Source organism: Juglans microcarpa x Juglans regia, chromosome 6D (genome assembly GCF_004785595.1).
Source record: "Juglans microcarpa x Juglans regia isolate MS1-56 chromosome 6D, Jm3101_v1.0, whole genome shotgun sequence".
Taxonomy (NCBI): Eukaryota; Viridiplantae; Streptophyta; class Magnoliopsida; order Fagales; family Juglandaceae; genus Juglans; species Juglans microcarpa x Juglans regia.
This window is the reverse complement of record NC_054604.1, coordinates 30,455,469-30,477,747: the sequence shown is the minus strand read 5'-3', so window position 1 is coordinate 30,477,747 and position 22,279 is coordinate 30,455,469. Positions and strand designations below refer to the sequence as shown.

The window sequence follows — 22,279 nt, the reverse complement described above, 5'->3', positions numbered from 1 at the left end:
GATTGCTATTTCCTTTGCGATGCATTTGGATTAAAAGTTCCATGTGATTGACCAGCATTTAAGAGAATGCCATCTTGATCACTGCCTTTTTCCTTTTTGTGTCTAATGAAATTGTTCATAAATCTGGAAGAAGATGAAGAATAATCCTAGCCTTCGATCAGTCTAGGTAGTATAAAGGCTTGAAGCAAACCTTTTGAACCTTTTTGGGTCTAATGAAATCTTTAATTGGCACATCTATTGTGGTCTATGAAGAAGAAGATCCTAGCCTTCAATCATTGAGGTATAAGGTCATGTATTCCACTAGACCACTTACTTTCTAACTCAATTGAAGGGAACTGAAGTCTTCACAAACTTTTTTTTTTTTGAATCAAAAGAACTTCACATATTTCATCTTTCAATAGTATATCCAGTACAATTTAAATCCTTACAAACTTGTAAAAAAAAAAAATCTGAGCATTCATCTATCCAAATCTGATCAATCTCTAAACTTAAAGCCTTTTTAGCAAGCAAGTGAACTACCTCATTTCCTTCTCTTTCTATAAACTGCACTGCCCATGCATTACTCCCTTTCAGTATTGTTTTGATGTCCTCAATAATGTGGCCTCCATATGACAAATCCTCCTCCTCACTATTAACAACTTTGACAACTAATTGAGCATCCCCTTAAAAAATAACTTTGTTAAAACCCAGATCCATGCACAATTTTACAGCAAACCATAAAGCTGCAGTTTCTGCTACAACATAATTAATAGTAGGCAATTTTCTGCAACTAGCACAAGCCAGCATCTCCCCATTCTCATTTCTCAGAACCACTCCCAGCCCCATATATTGACTATTGAGGGCAGCATTCCAGTTTGCTTTAATGCATCCTTGTGCAGGTTTTTTCCAGAAAGCTCGACTACCTCCGCTGCTCATACTGACTGCATACTGTCTTGGTGCAATTTCTGCAGTTAAAACCTTTGTTTGAGCCTCTTTGAAATCTCCCAACACTACCTTTGTTGTTCTCATAATTGACTCAGGGCCTTTAAAACTGTTTTAAAAAATAAATAAGTTCCTTCTTTGCCACAGTGATCTCAACAATACTGCTACTAGCTCTAACTCTTTTAACTCAAGCTTATTCATTGCCTTTTCCTAGAAATCTAGAAAATAGTCTTCCTCATTGGTCCATTTTTGAATAGATCGAATAGAACCAGCCCAAACATCTTTTGCTGTAGGGCACTGCCACAACACATACATTGCTGTCTCCACTTCACTTTTACATATTGGGCAGATTGCATTCTCTATAACTTTTCTCCTTCATAAGTTCTTTCTTGTTGCTAGCATATCATACCCCAGCTGGCATAGGAAGGACTTAACCACCCCTGGAACTCTCAAGCCCCAAATATTTTTCCATATCAAGTTTGAGTTCTTTTCCTTAGAGTATTCCCCCTTCTGAGTTCTTTTCCTCTCTTGTTCCATAAAATATGCACTTTTTACAGTGAATAAACCTCTCATAGAAGGCCCCCATATCAACTTGTCTTTTGAGCCTAGCTTACTCACAGGGAGGCTACAGATTTGATCAGCTTCCTCATTTACAAAAATCTCCCTTACAAGCTCCTCATTCCAATAGAACCCACTCTGGTCTAAAAGTTCACAAACCCTTGCATTTATGTCAAGCTTTCTAACAGGAGATTGAACTCTAAAGGTGGAAGGGGAATTGAGCCACTTATGATTTCAAACTTTAATGCTTTTACCATTCCCTACTCTCCATCTCAATCATTCCTTTAGTAGCTACAAAGACCCCCATATGCTCCTCCAAATAAGAGAGGGATTAGAACCCAGTTTTGCATCCAACAAATGCTTAGCCTTAAAATACTTTTCTCTGAAAATAGTTGCTGCTAAGGAAAATGGATTCTGTAAAACCTCCAAGCCTGCTTGGCTAAGAGAGCTGAATTGAAACTATCCAAGTCCCTAAAGCCCAAACCTCCCTTTAGCTTTTGTTTTCCCATTCTTTCCCAGCTCTGTCACTGGATTTTCTTCTCCCCATCTGCACTTTCCCACCAGAACTTTGAAAACATACTATTAATCTCAGTACATAAAGACTTTGAAAGCTTAAATACACTCATAGTGTATGTAGGTACTGCTTGTAGGACAGCTTTTATCAAAATCTCTTTTCCTGCAGTAGATAAGAATTTATTTTTCCAGCAACTCATCTTTTGCCAAATTCTATCTTTTATGCCCTTGAAGGTATTATATTTTGATCTTCCCACAACTGATGGAAGACCAAGGTATTTCTCATAGCTACCACATACCACAGAACCCCCATCTCTCAAGATCATCTCTCTAATAACTATCTTAGTATTTGAACTAAAGAAAATTGAGGTTTTTTCTTTATTCAAAAACTGGCCTGAGGCTCTTTCATACACCTTCAACACCTCCATGAGCTTCACCCAAGGACGATCGAGCAAATGAATAGTTTCAATTCAACCAAATTATATCACTAGGCAGAAGCAACATTTATACATCCATAAATGCCATATAAGTAAATAATTTGCCTCCACGATCGAGCACATGAAATGCAAGCGGGACTATAAAATGATGATCGAGAAGTATGAACCAAAAATGATTCGGCACTTCTACCTACAAGATGGAAGAAGGAACCAGGGAAGAAAAAGAAGAAGATATCACATGAAATTATACCATACTAAGTGGTAAGAAATACCCATTGCAGAATGTAGTGGAGTAACAATTGTTGTGAAATTTTAATTGTATTCTCAAGTGCACGAACGGTATTGAAATATAGTTTATGAAGAACGAGGTTAAACCCACATGGACTTGTAAAAACGTAAAAAACTAATTAAATATAAACAAAATAAATTCTAATCTAGTTGAGAAAGATGAGTTGTAAACTAAAATAATAAATTAAGAACTAAACAATTAAATAATAAAAAAAGAAATAATTAATTTAATAAACTAATTACAATAAAAGAACTAAAATAAATTCTAAAGATGCAAACTAATCTTTCAATAAAATCTCCTTCCCAACTTGTGAAAGGAACTTTATTTTCTAGTTACTAATTCTACTCCTCACTCTGTCCAGTTACTGATATTTGTTTTCAAAGATTCCTATTTCTTAATTTGTTTTTTTTTAAATAGAGACCATCAAATGTGCTCTATAATAATGTTCGGAGTTTTTTTTTTTTTTTTTTTTTTTTTTTTTTTTTTTTTTTTTTTTTTTAAATTTAGTGTGTTGCCGAAGCCGGAGCCCTTATACAGAAGTAAGGGGATATATGGGCCGCTCTACAAGCTTTACAACGAGCCTTTTCTAAGTTAATCACCAGAAAGTTGGGGGCCTTCTTGAAAGTAACCTTTCGTCGGCCTGGTAAATTGATGCATCAAAATATACCATATTTTAGTCCAAAGATGGTGAAAACCGAAAAGCAAATACAGGCCCAGAACTAGAATCTCATAAAGTTATTATTAATTGGGTTGTGGGGTATATTAACCCCACCCCTAAGAAAAAAAAAAAAAAAAAAAAACTTGAATTTTCTAATTTCAGCCGCCAAAATTCTTAAATCGTTAAAAGATAGTGTTGTCGACAGGATAAAGCTACATGGTTCTTCAATCTCATCCCCTTTTATATTTATGATACAAATAGTAATAGTAGATATAGTCTTAAATTATGTAAGTTACATGCAACCATTTAAGAAGAAAGTAAAGTACTGTATCATTGAAAAATGATTTTTTCGTGTATATCAAAAGGAGTGTACATGGTTTACACATCTTAAAACTGTAAATATCATTTCTTATTCTATAACTCAAATAAGGCTGAAGTTGAATGTTTTCTACTATTTTCTGGACTTGCAATAAAATGCTATATATCTGCGATGCAATCAAACTAGCTTCGCATGTTTAATTAATGTTTGTTCAAAGAACACGCTGCTGCGACATCCTTGCAGGTAATTCGTAATCCAAAGCCTTCATGATTAACGAAGGTATGTAAGAGTACCTTGATGGAATAAATCTTCAAGCTTCTTGATCTCTCTCTTAAATTAATAAACTAATGCATGTCTTTTAAATAATACGTACAAGCAAAAGAGATAAAAACTAATAAGGGGTACCGTACGTAAATAGATTGAAATAATGTAATATGTTTATTGCATGCATATATAATACCGGATATAATAAGAATTATTTTGACGGCTAGTTCATTAATAAAAATTAGGGATTGTGATCGGAAAAAGATGCAAAATAGAGAGAAGACTTTGAGAATAAAGTTTATTCATAGAAGTTAAGAACTAATTCTAAAACTCAGAGCTTAAATAATTAAAAAAATCCGAAAGTTTTTAGAATATTGGCCAAAAACGCAAAACCTCAATTATTGCATAAACTTAAGATACCTAATAAAATAAGAATCTTGCCAAAAATCTGACCCAAACCAGAATAAAAATCATCTCTAAAAATGATAGCAAAACATTTTCGCAAAAGGAAAACAACAACTTAAATTGACGATTTGGACAAGAAAATGGTTGATTTCGGGATCGAAACAGGGACCACTAGACATAGCATGTGACCACATCGTTCGTGCTGAATAGAACTTTTCGAATTGGGATCATATATGTGATTTGATTTATCCAAAATTATAGTTAAAATACTAACGTCACATACTGAATATTATCCCAGTCTAAAGAATTTTCACTTTCTCTTGTCATATTTATGATGATTTGCCTTCTTTGAAATATATAGTCCAACGCTATTTAGCGTGGAATTTACCAACTTGGCCTCATTAGATTCAAATCTCCCTGTATCGATATATGCTTATGATTATGGTCTATTGCCAACGGATGGTATCCCTTGCTCCAATTTTGCAGCTTCTGCGGAGGGTGACACGAATGTTATATTACTTAATCAGGAAAAGGAAAGTTGCCTAAAACATTGCGGTAAAGAAAAGGTTTTCAAGAGATGTCCTCTGGAAAGTCAGAAGTGCATGTCTTTTTAGTTGTTTAGTTTTTGGCAATGTATTAATTTTTGTTTTGGAAGTTAATAGAACCAGACAGGACAAAAATAATAGAAAAACATGGCTTTGTTTTTTTTTTTAACTATAAATATTATTGTTGTAAATAGATTTTTTAAAAATAAATTTTGATATATTTTGATATGATATATTAAATTTATTTTAAAATAAAAATAAATTTACAATTTAATAAATCATATCAAATTACGTCAGTTTGTATATTTATTTTTATAAAATTTATTTGTAACAAAAATATTTCTTTTATTAATTGTTTAGAAAGTTACAAAAAACTTAATTCAAAAGTCCAGTAATCGTGTCTTGTACCACCTACATCAAACACATTAATTTGCAAGTAGCAAATTTCCTTGGCCCAAATAATCATTCAGCTTCTTCTTGACTTTTTTTTTTTTTTAAAAAAAAAAGACCTTAATTGAAAAATGTAGGTAACGGCCGATTTAATACGTTTTTCTTTTAAAAAAAAGTCTCATCAGAAAATAAAATTAATAAATGGGCATCCACGTCGGTACGTAACCCCACCTTGCACGAATCGCTGAATGGTTAATGTTGGTGGACGTCTAGAATGGCTGGCTGACGTGATTTTCTCGTCCATCCATCCATCCATCGCTCGCTTCCAACATGCATTTTCAAACTTGGTAGACTTTTGCAATACTACCTATAAGTCTCACATCTTATATCTATTTAAAAATATATTATTTTATCTTTTTATTTAATTTTACTTATAAACATGTCTGTAATTATTTTTATTACGTAAATAAAAAAATAAAATGATATATTTTTAAATAAGTATATAGGATGTGAGACTTATATTTAGAATTTTTCTCAAGATGTGAGGTTTATATTTAGAATTTTTCTTTTGTTTATACGCGCGAGAGAGACTGAGAGAGAGACCCCATTTCTTGTTCGCGTGAACTCTCATATTTATTTTCAAGCATTATTTGCTTGTCATCTAGAAGAGTGATCAGTACGCGGTACCCTTTGTGTGAACCCACTAGCTAGGAAGGAATTAATTAATAGAATAATTCTTTGCTTAATTGACTGACTGAATTCCCCCCCACCCCCATGTCAAAAACTAAAATGTGAAATGAGCCGCAGGTACGTACGAAGGAGTTCCACGTTGATCTCCATTTGCAGAATAATTTTTTTATTTAATCAAGGATATTATATATATATATATATATATTAAAATAAATCAGAATTACAAAAGGAGTGGGGAGAGTCTCTCAAACAAAAATTAATCTATTACAAACAAATATAAAGTGCATGAGATAAAACTAAAAGAAATTAAAAAAGGCAATAAACCAATGGTTAATGCTTAATTTAATTTGTTCCTTGGGAAGGCCAAGGAAGGGATCAAAGGATTGATTCAACTTGAGAATTATTTGCTTGATCTTCTTTTTAAATTTTCAAAAAATATCCGTATTTTAATTAGGTGTAAAAAATAGTACTCTAATCATGCTTTTTCGTGTTATTTTTTTTTATCAAGTACTGCATGCCTAACCATCTGCCTTGCAATATTGCAATTAAGTTATTTAATTCTCGATCCACAACTAACAACCGGTCCAATAATCTAATTAATCCGGCATTAGCCTTAATTATTAAATATAATTATGGCTAAATGCCAAAACTTAGAGACTTTTGCATGGTGTAGGTACTCAGTAGAAGCTTCTGTTCGATCGCAATAATATCATTTTATATAATACAGTAATTCCAATATTACTCAAAGTATCCCAATTAACGCGTTTTGAAAAGTAGTAAGTAAACTAATATATAATAGAAAATAAAATATCTCAAGCCTGACTGAACCTTTATTTCATACCCCTGGCTGTTGAAGTCATGCATTCATTCCTGATCATTCCATACGAGCATATATTATAAATACACAACTCCTCCTTGCATCCAGGACACACAGCTCAGAGCCTTAATTTCTGCAATTTCATCTTGCACAAGATTAAGAAACTAAGAAAAACAAAACCTTGCTAGCTAGCTAGCTAGCTCCTTCTAATACATACAAAACAAGGTACGTACCAATCATTCACAATGAAAGGAGAGGGGAAACGAAACACCAAATGCTTAGCATACATTGCTGCTTTCATAGTGTTTCAGACCATAATTATCTTGGTCTTCGCCCTAACTGTGATGCGCGTAAAGAGTCCCAAAGTCAGGTTCGGTGATGTGGTGGTCGAAAGCTTCACTCCCAGCAGCACCAACTCATCTTCTTTCGACATGAGATTGGTTGCGCAGGTGACCATCAAGAACACAAACTTCGGACACTTCAAGTACGATAGCAGCAACGCCACCATCTTATACGGGGACACGCCGGTGGGGTCGGCTGTCATTCCCAAGGGGCGTGCCAAGGCAAGAAAGACTCAGAGATTCAAAGTCACCGTCGACGTTACCTCAGCCAGCCTCTCGGGGAATGCAAACCTTACTAATGACATTGGCTATGGAGTTCTGAGGCTGAGCAGTCAGGCCAAGCTGAGCGGAAAGGTGCACCTGATGAAGGTGATCAAGAAGAAGAAGTCTGGTCAAATGAGCTGCACCATGGCAGTCGATTTGGCAAAGCGTGCAATCCAGGATTTGAAGTGCAAGTGAAATAGTATGTATGCGTAAATTACCGCCTTCGGGGTGGGTGTTTGTCGATCGATCCATCTTCAATTTTGACTATTTGGTTTTGTGTATTTCTTGTTTGTTGTTTTATTCTTTTGTAGGAGCCGACTTTGTACGTATTCAGTCATTTCTAGATCGATCTATATTCGTGTTGTACGCCTTAGCTTTTGGATTTGTGTTATATATATATATATATATATAAACAGATCACTTGCTTTAATATGCCTCTGCTTGATTTTAGAGTACTTGGATCTATCTTTGCGCGCCTCAATAATTCGGAAATCTTGGCAGTACTTTGCAATATCGATCTGAATTATAAGTCTTTTTGCTTTGCAAACATTTAATTGGAAGGCATACATATGGACCTATATATACGTAATGTGACGATGTTTTATATGATAAAATATAAATGAAATTGTGAAACAAAACCAGATGAAGATGCATAGTACTACTAATAATTAAGTACATGCATGAGGCCGTACCATGTTGAAGATATCAAAGATGTTGAACACCACGTGGCCGTATATATGTACAGTTCCAAATATTAAGTACATGTTTAATCTACAAAATACATGATAATTTTTGGTAACTAAAAAGCTTTCTATTATTTATCGGTCTCTACCTTCCTCTTTTTTTTTTTTCCTTGGCCGAGAGATGGCTTCTCGTGCTTTATTTATTTATTTTTTGTCAGATTTACTTTATCTACAAAGAATTTAACAATTTAAAATATCACGTTAATATATATATATATCAATTTATAATATATATATTTTTAAATTATTTTTGTGATTAAATATTTTCTTTAAATAAAAGGGTTCTTTTTAGGAGTGTCAAATCGTGTTAACTGGTCGTGTTCGTGTCGTGTCAAAACATATATTTTACTATATGAGTCAACCTTAACCCGATCCGTTAAACTTATCGTGTCAAAATCTCAAACCCTAACACGACCCATTAACATAACGGATCGTGTTGTATCAACCCGTTTTGACTCGTTTATGTAAATGGTTTGAACAGACCAAAAATTAACTCTTTTGACTTAATTAAGTTTAGCATAATTTTATATAAATGTTACAATCACAATATCTATAAAAAATATAAAACTAACTACAAGTCTAAAATTACACTCTAAACAATAAAAATATCGAAATTTAAAATTTCAACAATTTTATTTTTAGGTATAAAGTTAGGTATAAGGGTATAATTGTAACTTTAACTTTCTTAATGGGTCATAACGAGTTATAACGGGTTGACCCGTTATCAACCCATTAAGCAATCGTGTCTTAACGGGTCAACCCGTTTTGACCCGAACTCGTTAAGGCTAAACCCTAACCCGCTTTTATTGTGTTGTGTTCGTGTTGGGTTAACGGGTCGTATCACATATTGCCACCTCTAGTTCTTTTATCTATAAAATTTGTGTGGAACAAACATCTCGCTTGAGCAAAAAGGAACCTTTTCCGAAATTTGATTTGAGCCAGATTTGGCAGCACTGCATGCATGGCTTGCGTTTAGGTCCATCAACCTGAAATTTCATTTTTGTAACTAGTAGTACTGGCGCTGTAGTACTGTTTGAAGTTTGAAAATGCTAATTTCCCGATCAGCCACCCACTTCCGGCCGGTACCAGTACTACCATATATGTGACGCCCCGACTCCCATGTACAAAAATACGAGAATCGTGACGTCAGGATAATGACAACACAGATCACGCATCTCAACGAAATATGCTCAAGTGTGTGCAATATGCAAAAGTGCACAATAAAAATCGCAGCGGAGAATATAAATAAGTCATCTAAGTACTAGAAGTTTAAATACAAATATTCAAAACAAATCATCTTTAAAAAGTTATACAGTCATCCCAAAATATATTAGAAAGGAAAATACATAAATAATTGATAAAACAAATCTCGATATGCGGGAGCAATCCCAGATCACTCCTCCAACGGAGCCAAGCTAAGACTCGTCATCCTCATCTGCATCAAAATCTGCGATACCATAAAATGGTACCACAGGTAAGTAATAATCCAAATAACTCTCGAGATAAAAACACATTAATGCAACCAACAAACAGATCCCAAAACCTCATTTTTCCCAAAAATGATTATTTTTCAACACACGCCAAAATCTCAATTTGGCCCAAAAATATAATCTGTCATTTTTCTAGAAAATGATTCACACAAAAATCAACCATTTATCGGACACTGTAGGCTGGAATCGCAGGCGAGACTATACCACCATCCCTACTGCGTGCACCGTAAGTGGGAATCACAGGCAGGACTATACCACCATTCCTACCGCGTGCATCGCTGCTATGTAGAGAATACCGGCGAATATTAATCGCCGCAAAAGTTCTTTCAATACTGTTAATTATATTACAGCGATTATAAAACATCGCTGGGATATGTTTAACTCGGCGATTGTATCTATTTTAGCGATGGAAATTATTCGCCGTAATTAATCTTTCCCAACGTTTAACAACTGACTCCTATCTTATTTTGCGACGATTAAATGTTTATATTGCGGCGAATAAAATGCGCCGGGAAAAATAATATTTACCGACGATTTTTGGGTTCTGTTGGAGTATATCTAAAGTGGGGCGTTAATATCGGTGAAAGTGCAGTGATTTATAAATCGTTGGGATATGTGTTTGCCAGCGAATTGTTGGGTTTTCCCAGTGAGAATGAATCGCTGGAAAATGTATTTCCCCTTGTAGTGAAAGGCCGGTGGTCTGCAGCTGCCAAAGTCATGTAGAGATTAAATGAGATACTCATGGTGTTACAAGCTAGATTTAGTTATTTTAATGATATTGTAAATGTTTCTAAATTGGTAATTACGAAGTACTTAATTTCTATAATGAATTTTAGGTAATGACTTAAACCTTGAGATGTTTTAGATTTTGAAAAAGTTTTTCAAATAAATTTTCATTTCGTTATGAAAATTGATGCGTTGATTATTTACTATGATCTAATTGATTGGTTGATTATAAATTTAAATAGTTCAATAAATTTAGAAAAAAACCTATTCACCCCCTAGTCTAGCTAGGTATATTTAGGATCTGAACACTTGATTTTTCACGTAGTATTCCGAGAATACTTAATAATTGTCTCATTTTAATTAATTTTTCTACGTTGTCTCTTATAAAGATTTTCATTGAACCACTCAACTTCTATTGTATTCTTATTCTTAATCATTGCAAACAATGATTAAGAAAATAAAATGGGTGTGGTCAAAATGCACACCCCATCACGCTACTGACGGAGCGGTTGCATTAATCCTAACTCGTTCTTGCAAGTGCCTAAGCGTACGATTCTGTTATTGTCTCATGAGTAATTTAGGCCTTAGTGATAGATCGAGATTAACGTGCATCCCATTAATTCCAACAGTAAGATGCTCCAAATTACCTTTAATTATATATGCTCAAAACTTCAAGCCCTATATTAACCAATTATTAAAACTAATTTATGGCAATTTGCTTGTGGAGTCCAGGATTGTCTCTGTCTGCTCTCATAGCATATATATAGCCAAATTGTGACAAATTCTAAATGAATATAGGAAATAGTAATCAAAGAAACCTCTTTTTTCTTTGCATTCCTTTCATGTGATGAAGAATCCGATGAATTCACATAAGAGTTTAAAATATTTCAAGCTAAAGCATTAATAAATTAATTACCGGCCGATATTTTGACAGAAGAAAGTCAATATATACAAACAGAGATTCCAAAACAAAAGCTGGAAATTTAAAAAAATAAAATAATGAAGCTGATTAAATTTGAAACTGAATTTTGAACAAGGTTTGTCTAAAGAGGGACCCATGAATTAGTTTTGCTATCGTTGGCATTATATGTGAAAGGAGTGAAATTGATGAACTAACCTCTTAAGTCAATAACCCTGCATATATTATAATTACGGCCGATCAAGCGCGAGTAGTGAGTAGTCTCCCGCCATTTAAAATCACACGCTTTTGCCTGCAGGAACAAAATGCATGCCCTACTACATGCATGCTCCAATTGATCAATGGAAAAGATTAACTCGTTTCTTGGTAATTGCTACGTACGTACGTGTAAACCAAGATGTAAGAAGCTGACCGGCGCTAGCTGCATGGGTGTGGGCGCTGAAGCTCTGATCAGAAGAAGTTTCTTTCTTAGTCCTATTTTCAATTATTTTTTGTGTAATTTTCCAGGCGCCTCTATTGACAATAACCAAAGGGCTACGAGTGTTTTTCGTACGTTTTCATTAGGTCCAATAACAACACAATATTCCACAATATTAATCGTGTTCATATTCCACGAAGAATAAAGAAATTATTGTCTAGTACTACTCCTTGGTTCCATATATATTGAAAGCAACCAACTCCATTAATAGCATAAAAATATCACTTTAGCCAATCCAGCTAACAGGAATATATATCTTGGCAAGGTTTCAAACCCAGTACATATACAGCCATGTTGGAGTCCGAGAAATTCAAGAGCAGGCAGAATAGGAAATGCTTTGCATATATCATAGCTGGGGTTGTTTTCCAGACCATAATCATTCTGGTTTTTGCGTTGACAGTGATGCGCATCAAAACTCCAAGTGTTAGGCTGAGATCCGTGACGGTGGATAATCTCAACTATAGTGCATCGGCCGGCTCCCCCTTCTTCAGCATGACTTTGAATGCCGAAATCGCAGTGAAGAACAAGAATTTCGGGCACTTCAAGTTTGATCATAGTACTGCTAACGTAAGTTATAATGGGAATGCTGTTGTGGGTTATGGAGATATTATCAAGGGACGTGCCAAAGCTAGGAAAACGAAGAAGATGAGTGTTACGATTGATGTTACCTCACTTAATACTGGGGTCTCAGTTGATACTGCTAAGCTGAGTAATGAGCTGAATTCTGGGAATGTGACGCTGACAAGCCTTGCGAGGTTGAGAGGGAAGGTGACGCTGATGAAGGTGATGAAGAAGAAGAAGACTGCAGAGATGAACTGCACAATGACTGTTGACTTGAATAGCAAGGCTGTTCATATTTTAGATTGCGAATAACGTGTTTACCGGTTGATTTTGTTCAGCAAAACTGTTCCTCCAAATCTGTTTGGACTTTGGAGAAAGGGTTCGATCTGCTCAACAAAATTTGATATTATTGGTATTATCATATATTACTTCTGTTTTGTTTGTTCTTTGCTTTCTTTCTCTTAATTAATTCCCAGCTCTTTTATAGATGGGCCTTCAGTTGGATCAAAATCATTCTCTTGCATTGTTTTGGAGGAAAAAAACATGGCAGAAAAAAGCTTTAATTCCGTTAGAAATATGTAGTATATATATGCTCGTGGTCGATCGAAGCTACTTGTCTGTTGAGGGACAGTATGCTAATAATATATGGGACCTTCAGCAGGCAAGAAAACCTTTTCCGCCAAGAGCTAAAATCGAAGCCATCGCCTATTTCTTCTATATATGGTTCCTTTTACATGATGTGATCTTATGTAAATGAACTTATATATAATACATAGATACATATATATATATATATGAAGAAATTTATAAGTCTAATTCATCTTATAAGACTGGTTCTATAAGAGAAGATTGTTCATTTCTTATAAACATGCTTAAAAACTTGTCCACAAATAATGTGAGATTATTCTTCAACAATATACAACACGTTTATTAATTATATTCTTCCCCTTTATTGTACAGCTGATTAGATCACTTCTCTGGCCAATATAAAAAGGTACAAGTTGTTAAAATCAGACTCTTTGGTTTTAAAAAGTAATTAAAGAAACTAAAAAAAAAAAAGTTATTACTTTGAGACAAGTAAAAATCAAATTATAATAAGGGCAAATTACTTAGTTTTAACCCATAAAACTACTATCCAAATTTCATTTTGTATTTCAAACTGAAAAAAGCCTAATTTTCTATCTCTAAAGTATTATCAATATGTTTCATCTTCCAGTCTCCATTTGAGTCCAGTCGTTTGGATTATTTCATGTAATTAATTTTTAATTTTTCTTAACGGTCAGATCTTTAATCGGAAATGTACATTTAAATATTTAATTTAATAGTTTACTGTGCAAATTGACAAATATATATGTGGTAGTTGTGGATGCATAATTATCCCTTACATATTGTCTTATTAAGACAATTTTGGTCTATGATCTTACCAATATATATAGACTAGTAGATGGTAAGATCATATACCAAAATTAAGGACCTACGAGATGGAAGGGTATTGTTACTGGGCAACTTGAAACTTACTGTTCAGATAATCCTCTTAACATGTGGTGTCATGTGATTTTATTAAAACAAATAAAAAAATATATTCAAAACTAAAGGACGTCGACCTAAAATACAAAAAGATGAAAACTGAAACCGTAGGTTTCCTCTACAACTTTTGTGTTTGTGTTCTTTGACTTCTTTATATTTTTTAATAAATCATGAGACACTACAAGGTGGTGCTATGTTAAGAGGGTCATTTGAATAGTAAGTTTGAAATAGTCGATAGCATTATTTCGAGATGGAATATTATTGTTGAAACAATATTTTTTTTGTGGCATGGGCGCTTTTTAGGGATTCGGTATACGATTTGTTGATGTTTGCATTTGATTTGAGTTACGGATGTCATGATGATCAATGAAATGCCATGATAGTTTGGCTGTGAGATTTTAGCTAGCGAAAAATAGCTTATCATTGATTCTATGCAATTTAAGCCTGGTTTGCAATAGCAAATTTCTTCTAATTTATCTTATCTTAATATCTAAATATTACAGTATAAATATTTTTTATTTTAAATCTTCAATTTTTTCATCTAATTATTATATAATCATTACAGCTTTTCTATACTTCTAAACAAAATACAAAAAATAATTTAATTTTTTCAAATTTTAAAACAAAAATAACATTAAAAAATTATATTCTAATAATATTTTTATCAAACTTTTTCTCTCTCATTTTCTAAAACTCTATAAAATATATTACAAATAAATAGATCATTTTAGTATTACTATTCACAGATTATCTCATTTCATCTCACTATCCAAACGAGGCTCTAAGTGTTGTTGGGTTTCCATTGTCATGTTCCTAATTTGGATTTCTATTGGTCACGACGAAGATTTGGGTATTTGGCATTAATGGGTGGGCAACTATGGTAGTCGAAGCCGTTGTCCGATCGAACTTTCGATCACTTCGGTACTAGTGCAATGGTGCTCATGGTTTCGTTGATAATCGATATGATGCTCAAAATATATCGATTTTATATTACCCTTCAATTTGAATAAGTAAAAAAAAATGTCATTCCTTTATTATATGGATTCCAAACATTAATTCATATTCATGATCTAAATGTAAATGACCCGAATCACTCATTCTTAGATTTATTTGATGATGTTGTAGAAATCATATGCATGATATCATCAACCGTTCAATGATACCAAATTGATATGAGATCAAACTCGAGATGTGATGGACAAAAATATCATTAGCCTGTACGCGGACTTACTTCGGAGGAGTGTCGTGAGTTCGTGATGATCAGAACGTTAATATGTATATATATTTATATTTTTATTAATTGCATAATGGATCAGATAGATTAATTAATACTTAATTATATGAAAATAATTAATACATATATATTAGTTTTCCTGGCCTGCCTAGGAATGTAATTATCAGAAAGAAAACTCTACTCCCACTTATTTATAATTTTCAATAGCGGGGAACACACGGTGCATAAAGGAGCCGTGAGATATCCAATGTTATGTTATAAGTCAAGAAACGTCACAAGCTCATAATTGTGTTAATGAACAAGTATGAAATGACGAAATAATGTTTATCAAAGTAAAAGTCATGAAATGTCATTTTTTTTATACGAAGTCTTTGAAAGGTCAAGTGCATATGTATAAGTTCATGTCTATGTATTCATTGTTAAGTTTGCTGCATATGCTTATAATATCTGTTACACGTTATTTGTTTACTTACTGAAATTTCTCGAAATCTCACTGTTGTATTTACCCATTATTATTTCTCATTCGGAATGATAGAAGCTGTGACAGGTTTAGTCAACGCAAATGACGAAACGGAAGAGGACAGTACCTCCTCCAGAGAGGATCGTGCCTAAAATGGTTATAGGCTCGTCTGAGCTTTCCATTTTGGACCATCTAGAGTTGATTGATAAAACAATTATTGAGATAATTGAAGACATAGAAAAGTTTAGAAGGTCCCACAATAGGGACAAGGATCGGGCTTTAGAGAAGCGAGTGAGGCCCGAGTCTCACTGAAGATCAAGACAAAATTACGGGACCACTTTTGGGAAAGGATCGTCTGTTTAAGTTTTTAAATGTTTGGCCCTGTGTTTTGGGAGTTCTTTAGAAAATCATATCAACTCTGATGACTTTGTTAGTTATCAGTAGGTGCATTGCATCTTATCCTTCATGTACGAGGGGCAGGCCACCCTGATGTTGCATGTCCCGACGTTTTAGTTTCTGTCCAATCCCAAGCAGAAGCTGGAGCGCCACATAAATGAATCACTCATTCTTAGATTTATTTGATGATGTTGTAGAAATCATATGCATGATATCATTAACCGTTCGACGATACCAAATTGATATGAGATCAAACTCGAGATGTGATGGAAAAAAATATCATTAGTTGGTACGCGTACTTATATACATCGGATGCATGTCGTGAGTTCGTGATGATCATAACATTAATATTAATATTTATACATTTTTTTATGGAAATAGACTTCATTTCATTTAATGAATCCAAAGTTGCAACAGTGACTAATCAATATAGGAAAAATCTATATTACTAGCCAGACTACTCATCTATTAGGAGCTCCCTCACTCACAATTTTTTTTGTGGCGGACATTGTCTTAACTTCTATAAACTCTCTTTTGATAAACGTCAGAGAGAAAAACACTCTATAAAAAAGAACTAAACAATCCCCCTACTCCAAAGGAGGTGAGGTACTATCACCCTCTATCTTCTAAAGGAGGCGAGGTAACTATCATCCTCCATCCTCCAAAGGAAGCAAGGTACTCTTTTGCTATGGACACCAAGTCTAATAGCATATTTCCTTTTATTTTTAACTAACAACAAAAGACAGAGCATAAAATACATAAGAAAAAACTAAAAAAAAAAAAAAAAGATCTTCAAATAGAAACACTGGACTGAAGAAAAACACTAGGCAAAGGGTTGTAGTGGTGCGTGAAGGACACACGCCACTCTAGGAGTTAGCCCGACTGTCGATCTTGAAAACCCGGCGTCGCTAGCCCCAAAAACGCCCTGCGTGGCGTCGGCAGAAAGCTTCTCACAGTGGCGCATGGAAGCCACGCACGCACCTTAAATCCGTGCGTGCATGCTATGAAACACTCCTTTTGGCGCCGTGTTCAGTAGACTAAAAGATCAGTAGCTGAAGAGCACCGTGGTGGGGTACATGTAGTCTTTTGGTCGCTGAAAAATCCCAAATCGGCGTTTCTCCCTTATTTGACCTGAAAAAACACACAAAACAAAAATAAAACACAGGAAAACAACATTTGGGCAAGAGGGAAGGAGGGAGGGAGGAAGGAAGGAGCCAGAGCTCACAACCCCCTAAAACTTGTTTTGTTTTTTGGTGAGGTTTTAGATGAAAGGGAGAATTTCTCTCTCTAGGGCCAGCTGAAAAAAGTCATGAGGTTATTGTTATGTTACTAGCATAATGGATCAGATATATCAATTAATACTTATATGAAAATAATTAGTACATATATATTGGTTTTTCCGGCCTGCCACTACAAAAAAACTGCTTATTTGTAGCCAGTTAATTCCAGCGAAATGACTATTTACAGCCAAAATGAGTTTGTTTTGGTTACAAATAGTATTTTCGCCACAATTAAATGGCCACAAAAACTCATTTTTCTTGTAGTGTGCGTAGGAATGTAATTATCAGAAAAAAAACTCTACTCCCACTTATTTATAATTTCACCAATTCTTTTTACCGATTTGCTTTTTATTTTATTTTTATTTGGTTTAGATTAAGAAAATATTTTTTAACGAATTTGTAATTTTTGTAAAATATTTTTAAAAAGTTTTAAAAAATTTTTAAAAAATATTTGTAAAAATTTAAAAGAAATTACAATGAAGAGTCTTGATGATATCTCTCGAGATGGGTGTACACCCAAACCGAAATGAAAAATTATATATGTCCTGCTGGAGGCTGCCGCTGGTAGCTCCCGCTCCCAATTTTTTATTTTTTTTACTTAATAATTAAATATAAAAATAAAAAAAAATAATTCTAAGACTAACGATGGCTCCCTGCGGAAGCTGGGAGTGGTGACGGTATGCCACTCAACAGAAATATTGCTTTGTGCACGAACGCGTATACTGTCAATTTGTTTACTGTGTAGAATAAGTACTACTCTATATATAATTATTCCTACAAACAATATTCATATGTATATCCTGTCATATATCTATCAAGATGTCGCCTCAAACCGGAATAAATTGTCTCTTCACAATCGAAGTTTCTTTAGGTAATCCATGTTAAAAGCATCAAAACGTGTTTTGGCCGAAGTCATGGGCGAGACTTGGACCCTCTAGAAGTCCATATTTCCAAGTTTTCAACCTCAAGCGCGTGTAAATAATTTGCTACCGATTGTTGACCCTACCTGTTGGGTCTCTCTTTCCACCAAGCTAACAACCCTCACCCCCCCCGATACGTACCTTGTAATTCTCTCCATATATATATATATATAACACATCACTCCCACCACTCTGCCACAAACAATTCACACTATTTCGAGCACTCATATTCGTATATAGATCGAAGGAAATAGAAAAGAAAAAGAGAAAATTAAATCGGGAGTTTTCTTATAACTTTCTCGTTTGTAAGAAAAAGCAGAAAATGGCTGATCATAGGAAAATGGGCCAGCATCCCATAGCACCAGCAAACACGTACCCCAGAAGCGATGAAGAATCGAACACTGCGCAATCAGACGAACAGCTCAAGAGAAAGAAAAGAATCAGGTTGGCCATGTATATTGCTGCTTTTGCTGTGTTTCAGACCATAGTCATCGTGATCTTTTCTCTCACTGTTATGAAAGTGAAGACCCCTAAGCTCAGGTTGAGCAGCACAGCCGAGTTCCTGAAATTGAATACGAGCAGTACTAGTACTGGGGGCGGCACTCAAGCATCACCACCTTCCTTTGACATAAGCTTCGTAACACAAGTTAGGGTAAAGAACACAAACTTCGGTCCCTACAAATATGACAGCACCAATGCCACGTTCCTGTACCAGGGCGTGACTGTGGGGGAATTCATTATTCCCAAGGGTAAGGCTGGGATGCTTTCCACCAAAAAAGTTGAAGTTACCGTTAATCTGAATTCAAAGGCCATAACAAGCACTACGAGTGCTCTTGGAAGTGAATTGGAAGCAGGTGTGTTGAAGCTGGACAGCCAAGCCAAACTAAGTGGGAAAGTGGAGTTGATGTTTGTGATGAAGAAGAAGAAGTCCGCCCAAATGAACTGCACAGTCAGTATCCATTTGTTAAATAGGGCATTCCAAGATTTGAGTTGCAAGTGAGAAATTTAATTCTGCCTCCGTTTATTTCTTTTATTCCATCCCGTCTTGTTGAGATCATTTATAATATCTGAAATGAATTTGCTGCTTAATTTTATTTAATTTGTATTGTGGTCAAGATGTATATAAAATTATAAATAACTGGTCACACGATCCCAGTGTGTGTGTTCCTATTTTTTATGTACTTTTTCTAGTCTCGATTTAAAAAATAAAGGATGAAAGTATACATGATCACACGAGCTTAAAGAATCAGTATTTTTTTTTTCTTTTTCTTTTTCTAAAAAAGATTTCACTGATTCATAGATGAGATGAGATCTATGAGTTGGAATAATTTGTAAATAATAATAAAATTTATAAATTAAAAATTTATGAATAACAATAAGATCATTTCTCAATCCAAATCAAGCTCAAAGTCATGACAAGGCCAGGTAAGCTACTGGACGTACAACTTGTAGTGTGGGGTAGTCATCATGGACTTGGCCCCTCGCACCTACCCTATTTCCTCCGAAGGCTTCGGAACTAATGTTTTGAATACTGTATCGGATGTCGTACCGGTTAAATCACTGAAACGAAATATTTTAATATCGATACCGTTTCATGTACCGTTTCAGGATAGTCGATATATGAATAAATTATATATATAAATATATATATAAATTATATTCTAAAATAATAGTTTATATATGAATAAAGTATATATAAATACATATATATATAAATTATAAATAGCCTAGTTTGAATTGGGAGTCAAAAAAAGAACTTGTAGTTTGAAAAAATGGAAAAAAAAAATAGAGGTTGAAATATCAGCCGAAATACAAGCCGGTAAGGCCGGTATTTCGACCGGTACGAAATACATATAGTACCTATACCGGCCCAGTGGCCGGTACGAAAAGTACTGGCTATATCGGCCGGTACTGTACGGTATTAACAACACTATTCGGAATTGCTTAACTATAATTTCAAAACATAACTTAATAAAAAAATAAAAACAATTGACATTTGATTTTGGGTGACCCAAGAAAAACAATTGACATTTAAATCTATTATATATTAATCACTATTCATTCTCACACTCCATATTTGATAGTTTTTTTTTTTTTTTATAAAATATAGAGTGTGGGAGGTAAATAGTGATTGATGAGAATAATTATTCTAAATCAAAACATTAGAAATGGTACTAATCATCAATTGATTCCATCCTAGAATTCGTGACCCAAGAAAATTTTTTGAAATTTTGAATTGCAAGTGAGAGCAATATTTTTTAACCCTTGTATTTTGAAATAATATAACCTTTTAGAAAAAAAAAAAGTTAAAACTCGGATGTATAGAGGTTTTTAAATGACCCCACCTCACTAGTGGCACAAGTGTACAATAGTAAATACTATAGAAATGGATGTATTTTGTATGCAAAGGTTAGCAATGCTCCATCCTTTATATGGAGAAGTGTAGGGATGTAAATTTAAATCGAAAAATCGGACTGGACCGGACCTAACCGTACCGGTTGGTCCGGCTTTTGAACCGGTCCGGTCCGGAACCGGTTCCTATATTTTGAAAACCGGCCGGAATCGGTTTGGTTTCGGTTCTGTAGTTTTCGAGACCGGATCGGACCGGTTGAAAAAAAATATATAAAAATTAATTTTATATATTATACAAAATATTATATATATATAAGTTTTATATATAATATATAATTATATATTAAATTTTTATATATAATATATATAATTATATATCATATATGAAATAATTTCATATTATAATTTATAAATTATAACATGAAATGTTAATCTTAAATATGAACATTTGTAATTTGTTTGATTATATGTTATTAATATAATTATATATACGATAATGTTATTATAATTTATAAAATAAAAGTTTAATCTTAAAGATGAAAATTTAATTGATCATATGCTTTAAACATAAAAAATATATATTAAATTATTAATAACATTTTATCATAAGAGGTAACACTTTATTATATATTTTTACATTTTAAAAAAATCAGAAAACCGGACCGGACCGGACAGGAAACCGGTAAAACCGGAGATATCAGTTTAGGAGGGTAACCAGGGCGTAATCGGTTTTGAAAAATGTAAAACCGGTACATACCGGTTCGGTCCTAAATTTTGTCCAAAACCGGACCAGACCGATTACACCCCTCTTCTTTGTGGCCAGCAAAAGAGGTTACCAAATAGGGGCTAAAATGGCTGGTGAGTAATGGAAGAAGTATTAAGATCTGGAAACACAGGTGGTTACCTAAACTATCATCTTATTGTGTTCAATCTCTAGTCTATTCACTAGGGATTAAGGCAAGGGTTTCAGATTTAATTATTCCAGAATTAAAGGTTGGAATGAAAAATTAATTAGAGATCATTTTGGTGATGAGGAGGCTGAATTGATATGTAGCATGCCTATTAGCAAAAGAGAAGGGGAGGACGAGATGATATGGATTCATTGCAATGATGGAAAGTTTAATGTTAAAAGTCCATATCACATGGCAAAAGACATAAGGAGGAGAAGAATGAGAGGGTTCAGGAGGGGTGAAAGTAGCTGACAGGTGAAGAAAATTATGGAATTTAAACATTCCAGGGGCCACAAAATATTTTTTATAGAGGGCATGTACCAACTCTCTTCCTACAAAAGCTCTGCTTCTTAAGAAAAAAGTTGAAAAAAATGATAAGTGCCCAATTTGTAAAACTGAAAGTGAGACAATTTTACATGCTTTATGGCAATACATAGCTGTGAATGATGTATGGGCTTGTAAAGGGAGTGCTGTGCAGAAATGGAGTGTCATGACAGAGGATTTTAGGGATCTATGAGATAGGCTTTGTATGAAACTAAACTCTAGTTTAATAGAGGAAGTGGCAATTATTCTCAGGGGTATTTGGCATAGACAAAATAAATTTGTTTTTGAAAATATTTTTTCTGGTCCTGCATAGGTTATTGAAGGGGCCATTCAATCATTAGATGGTTTTAGTGAAGCATTGAAGAGTAAGTTAGCTAACTCGAGTGGTAGGAGCCCTGTGTCTACCAACAAACAGTGGAAGAAACCTGAAGATGGGTGGTTGAAAGTAAATTTTGATGCGGCAATAGATAAACAAAATGGTGTTGTGAGACTGGGGATTATCATCAGA

The 22,279-nt window shown here is 34.1% G+C and overlaps 3 protein-coding genes across 3 annotated transcripts; all 3 read left to right on the top strand.

Annotated features, from left to right (window-relative positions):
- The first annotated feature begins 6,855 nt into the window (after window positions 1-6,855).
- Window positions 6,856-7,841, top strand: LOC121268813 (late embryogenesis abundant protein At1g64065-like). The gene has a single exon (XM_041173078.1). The coding sequence runs from the start codon at window positions 7,052-7,054 to the stop codon at window positions 7,604-7,606; it is 555 nt and encodes a 184-aa protein (XP_041029012.1). The 5' UTR covers window positions 6,856-7,051; the 3' UTR covers window positions 7,607-7,841.
- A 4,217-nt stretch (window positions 7,842-12,058) lies between these two features.
- On the top strand, window positions 12,059-12,640 carry LOC121235527 (late embryogenesis abundant protein At1g64065-like). The gene has a single exon (XM_041131873.1). It carries the CDS (start codon window positions 12,059-12,061, stop codon window positions 12,638-12,640), a length of 582 nt encoding a protein of 193 aa, XP_040987807.1.
- Window positions 12,641-18,301: 5,661 nt separating this feature from the next.
- LOC121233956 lies at window positions 18,302-19,292 on the top strand. The gene has a single exon (XM_041129737.1). The coding sequence runs from the start codon at window positions 18,468-18,470 to the stop codon at window positions 19,143-19,145; it is 678 nt and encodes a 225-aa protein (XP_040985671.1). The 5' UTR covers window positions 18,302-18,467; the 3' UTR covers window positions 19,146-19,292.
- The last annotated feature ends 2,987 nt before the right edge of the window (window positions 19,293-22,279 follow it).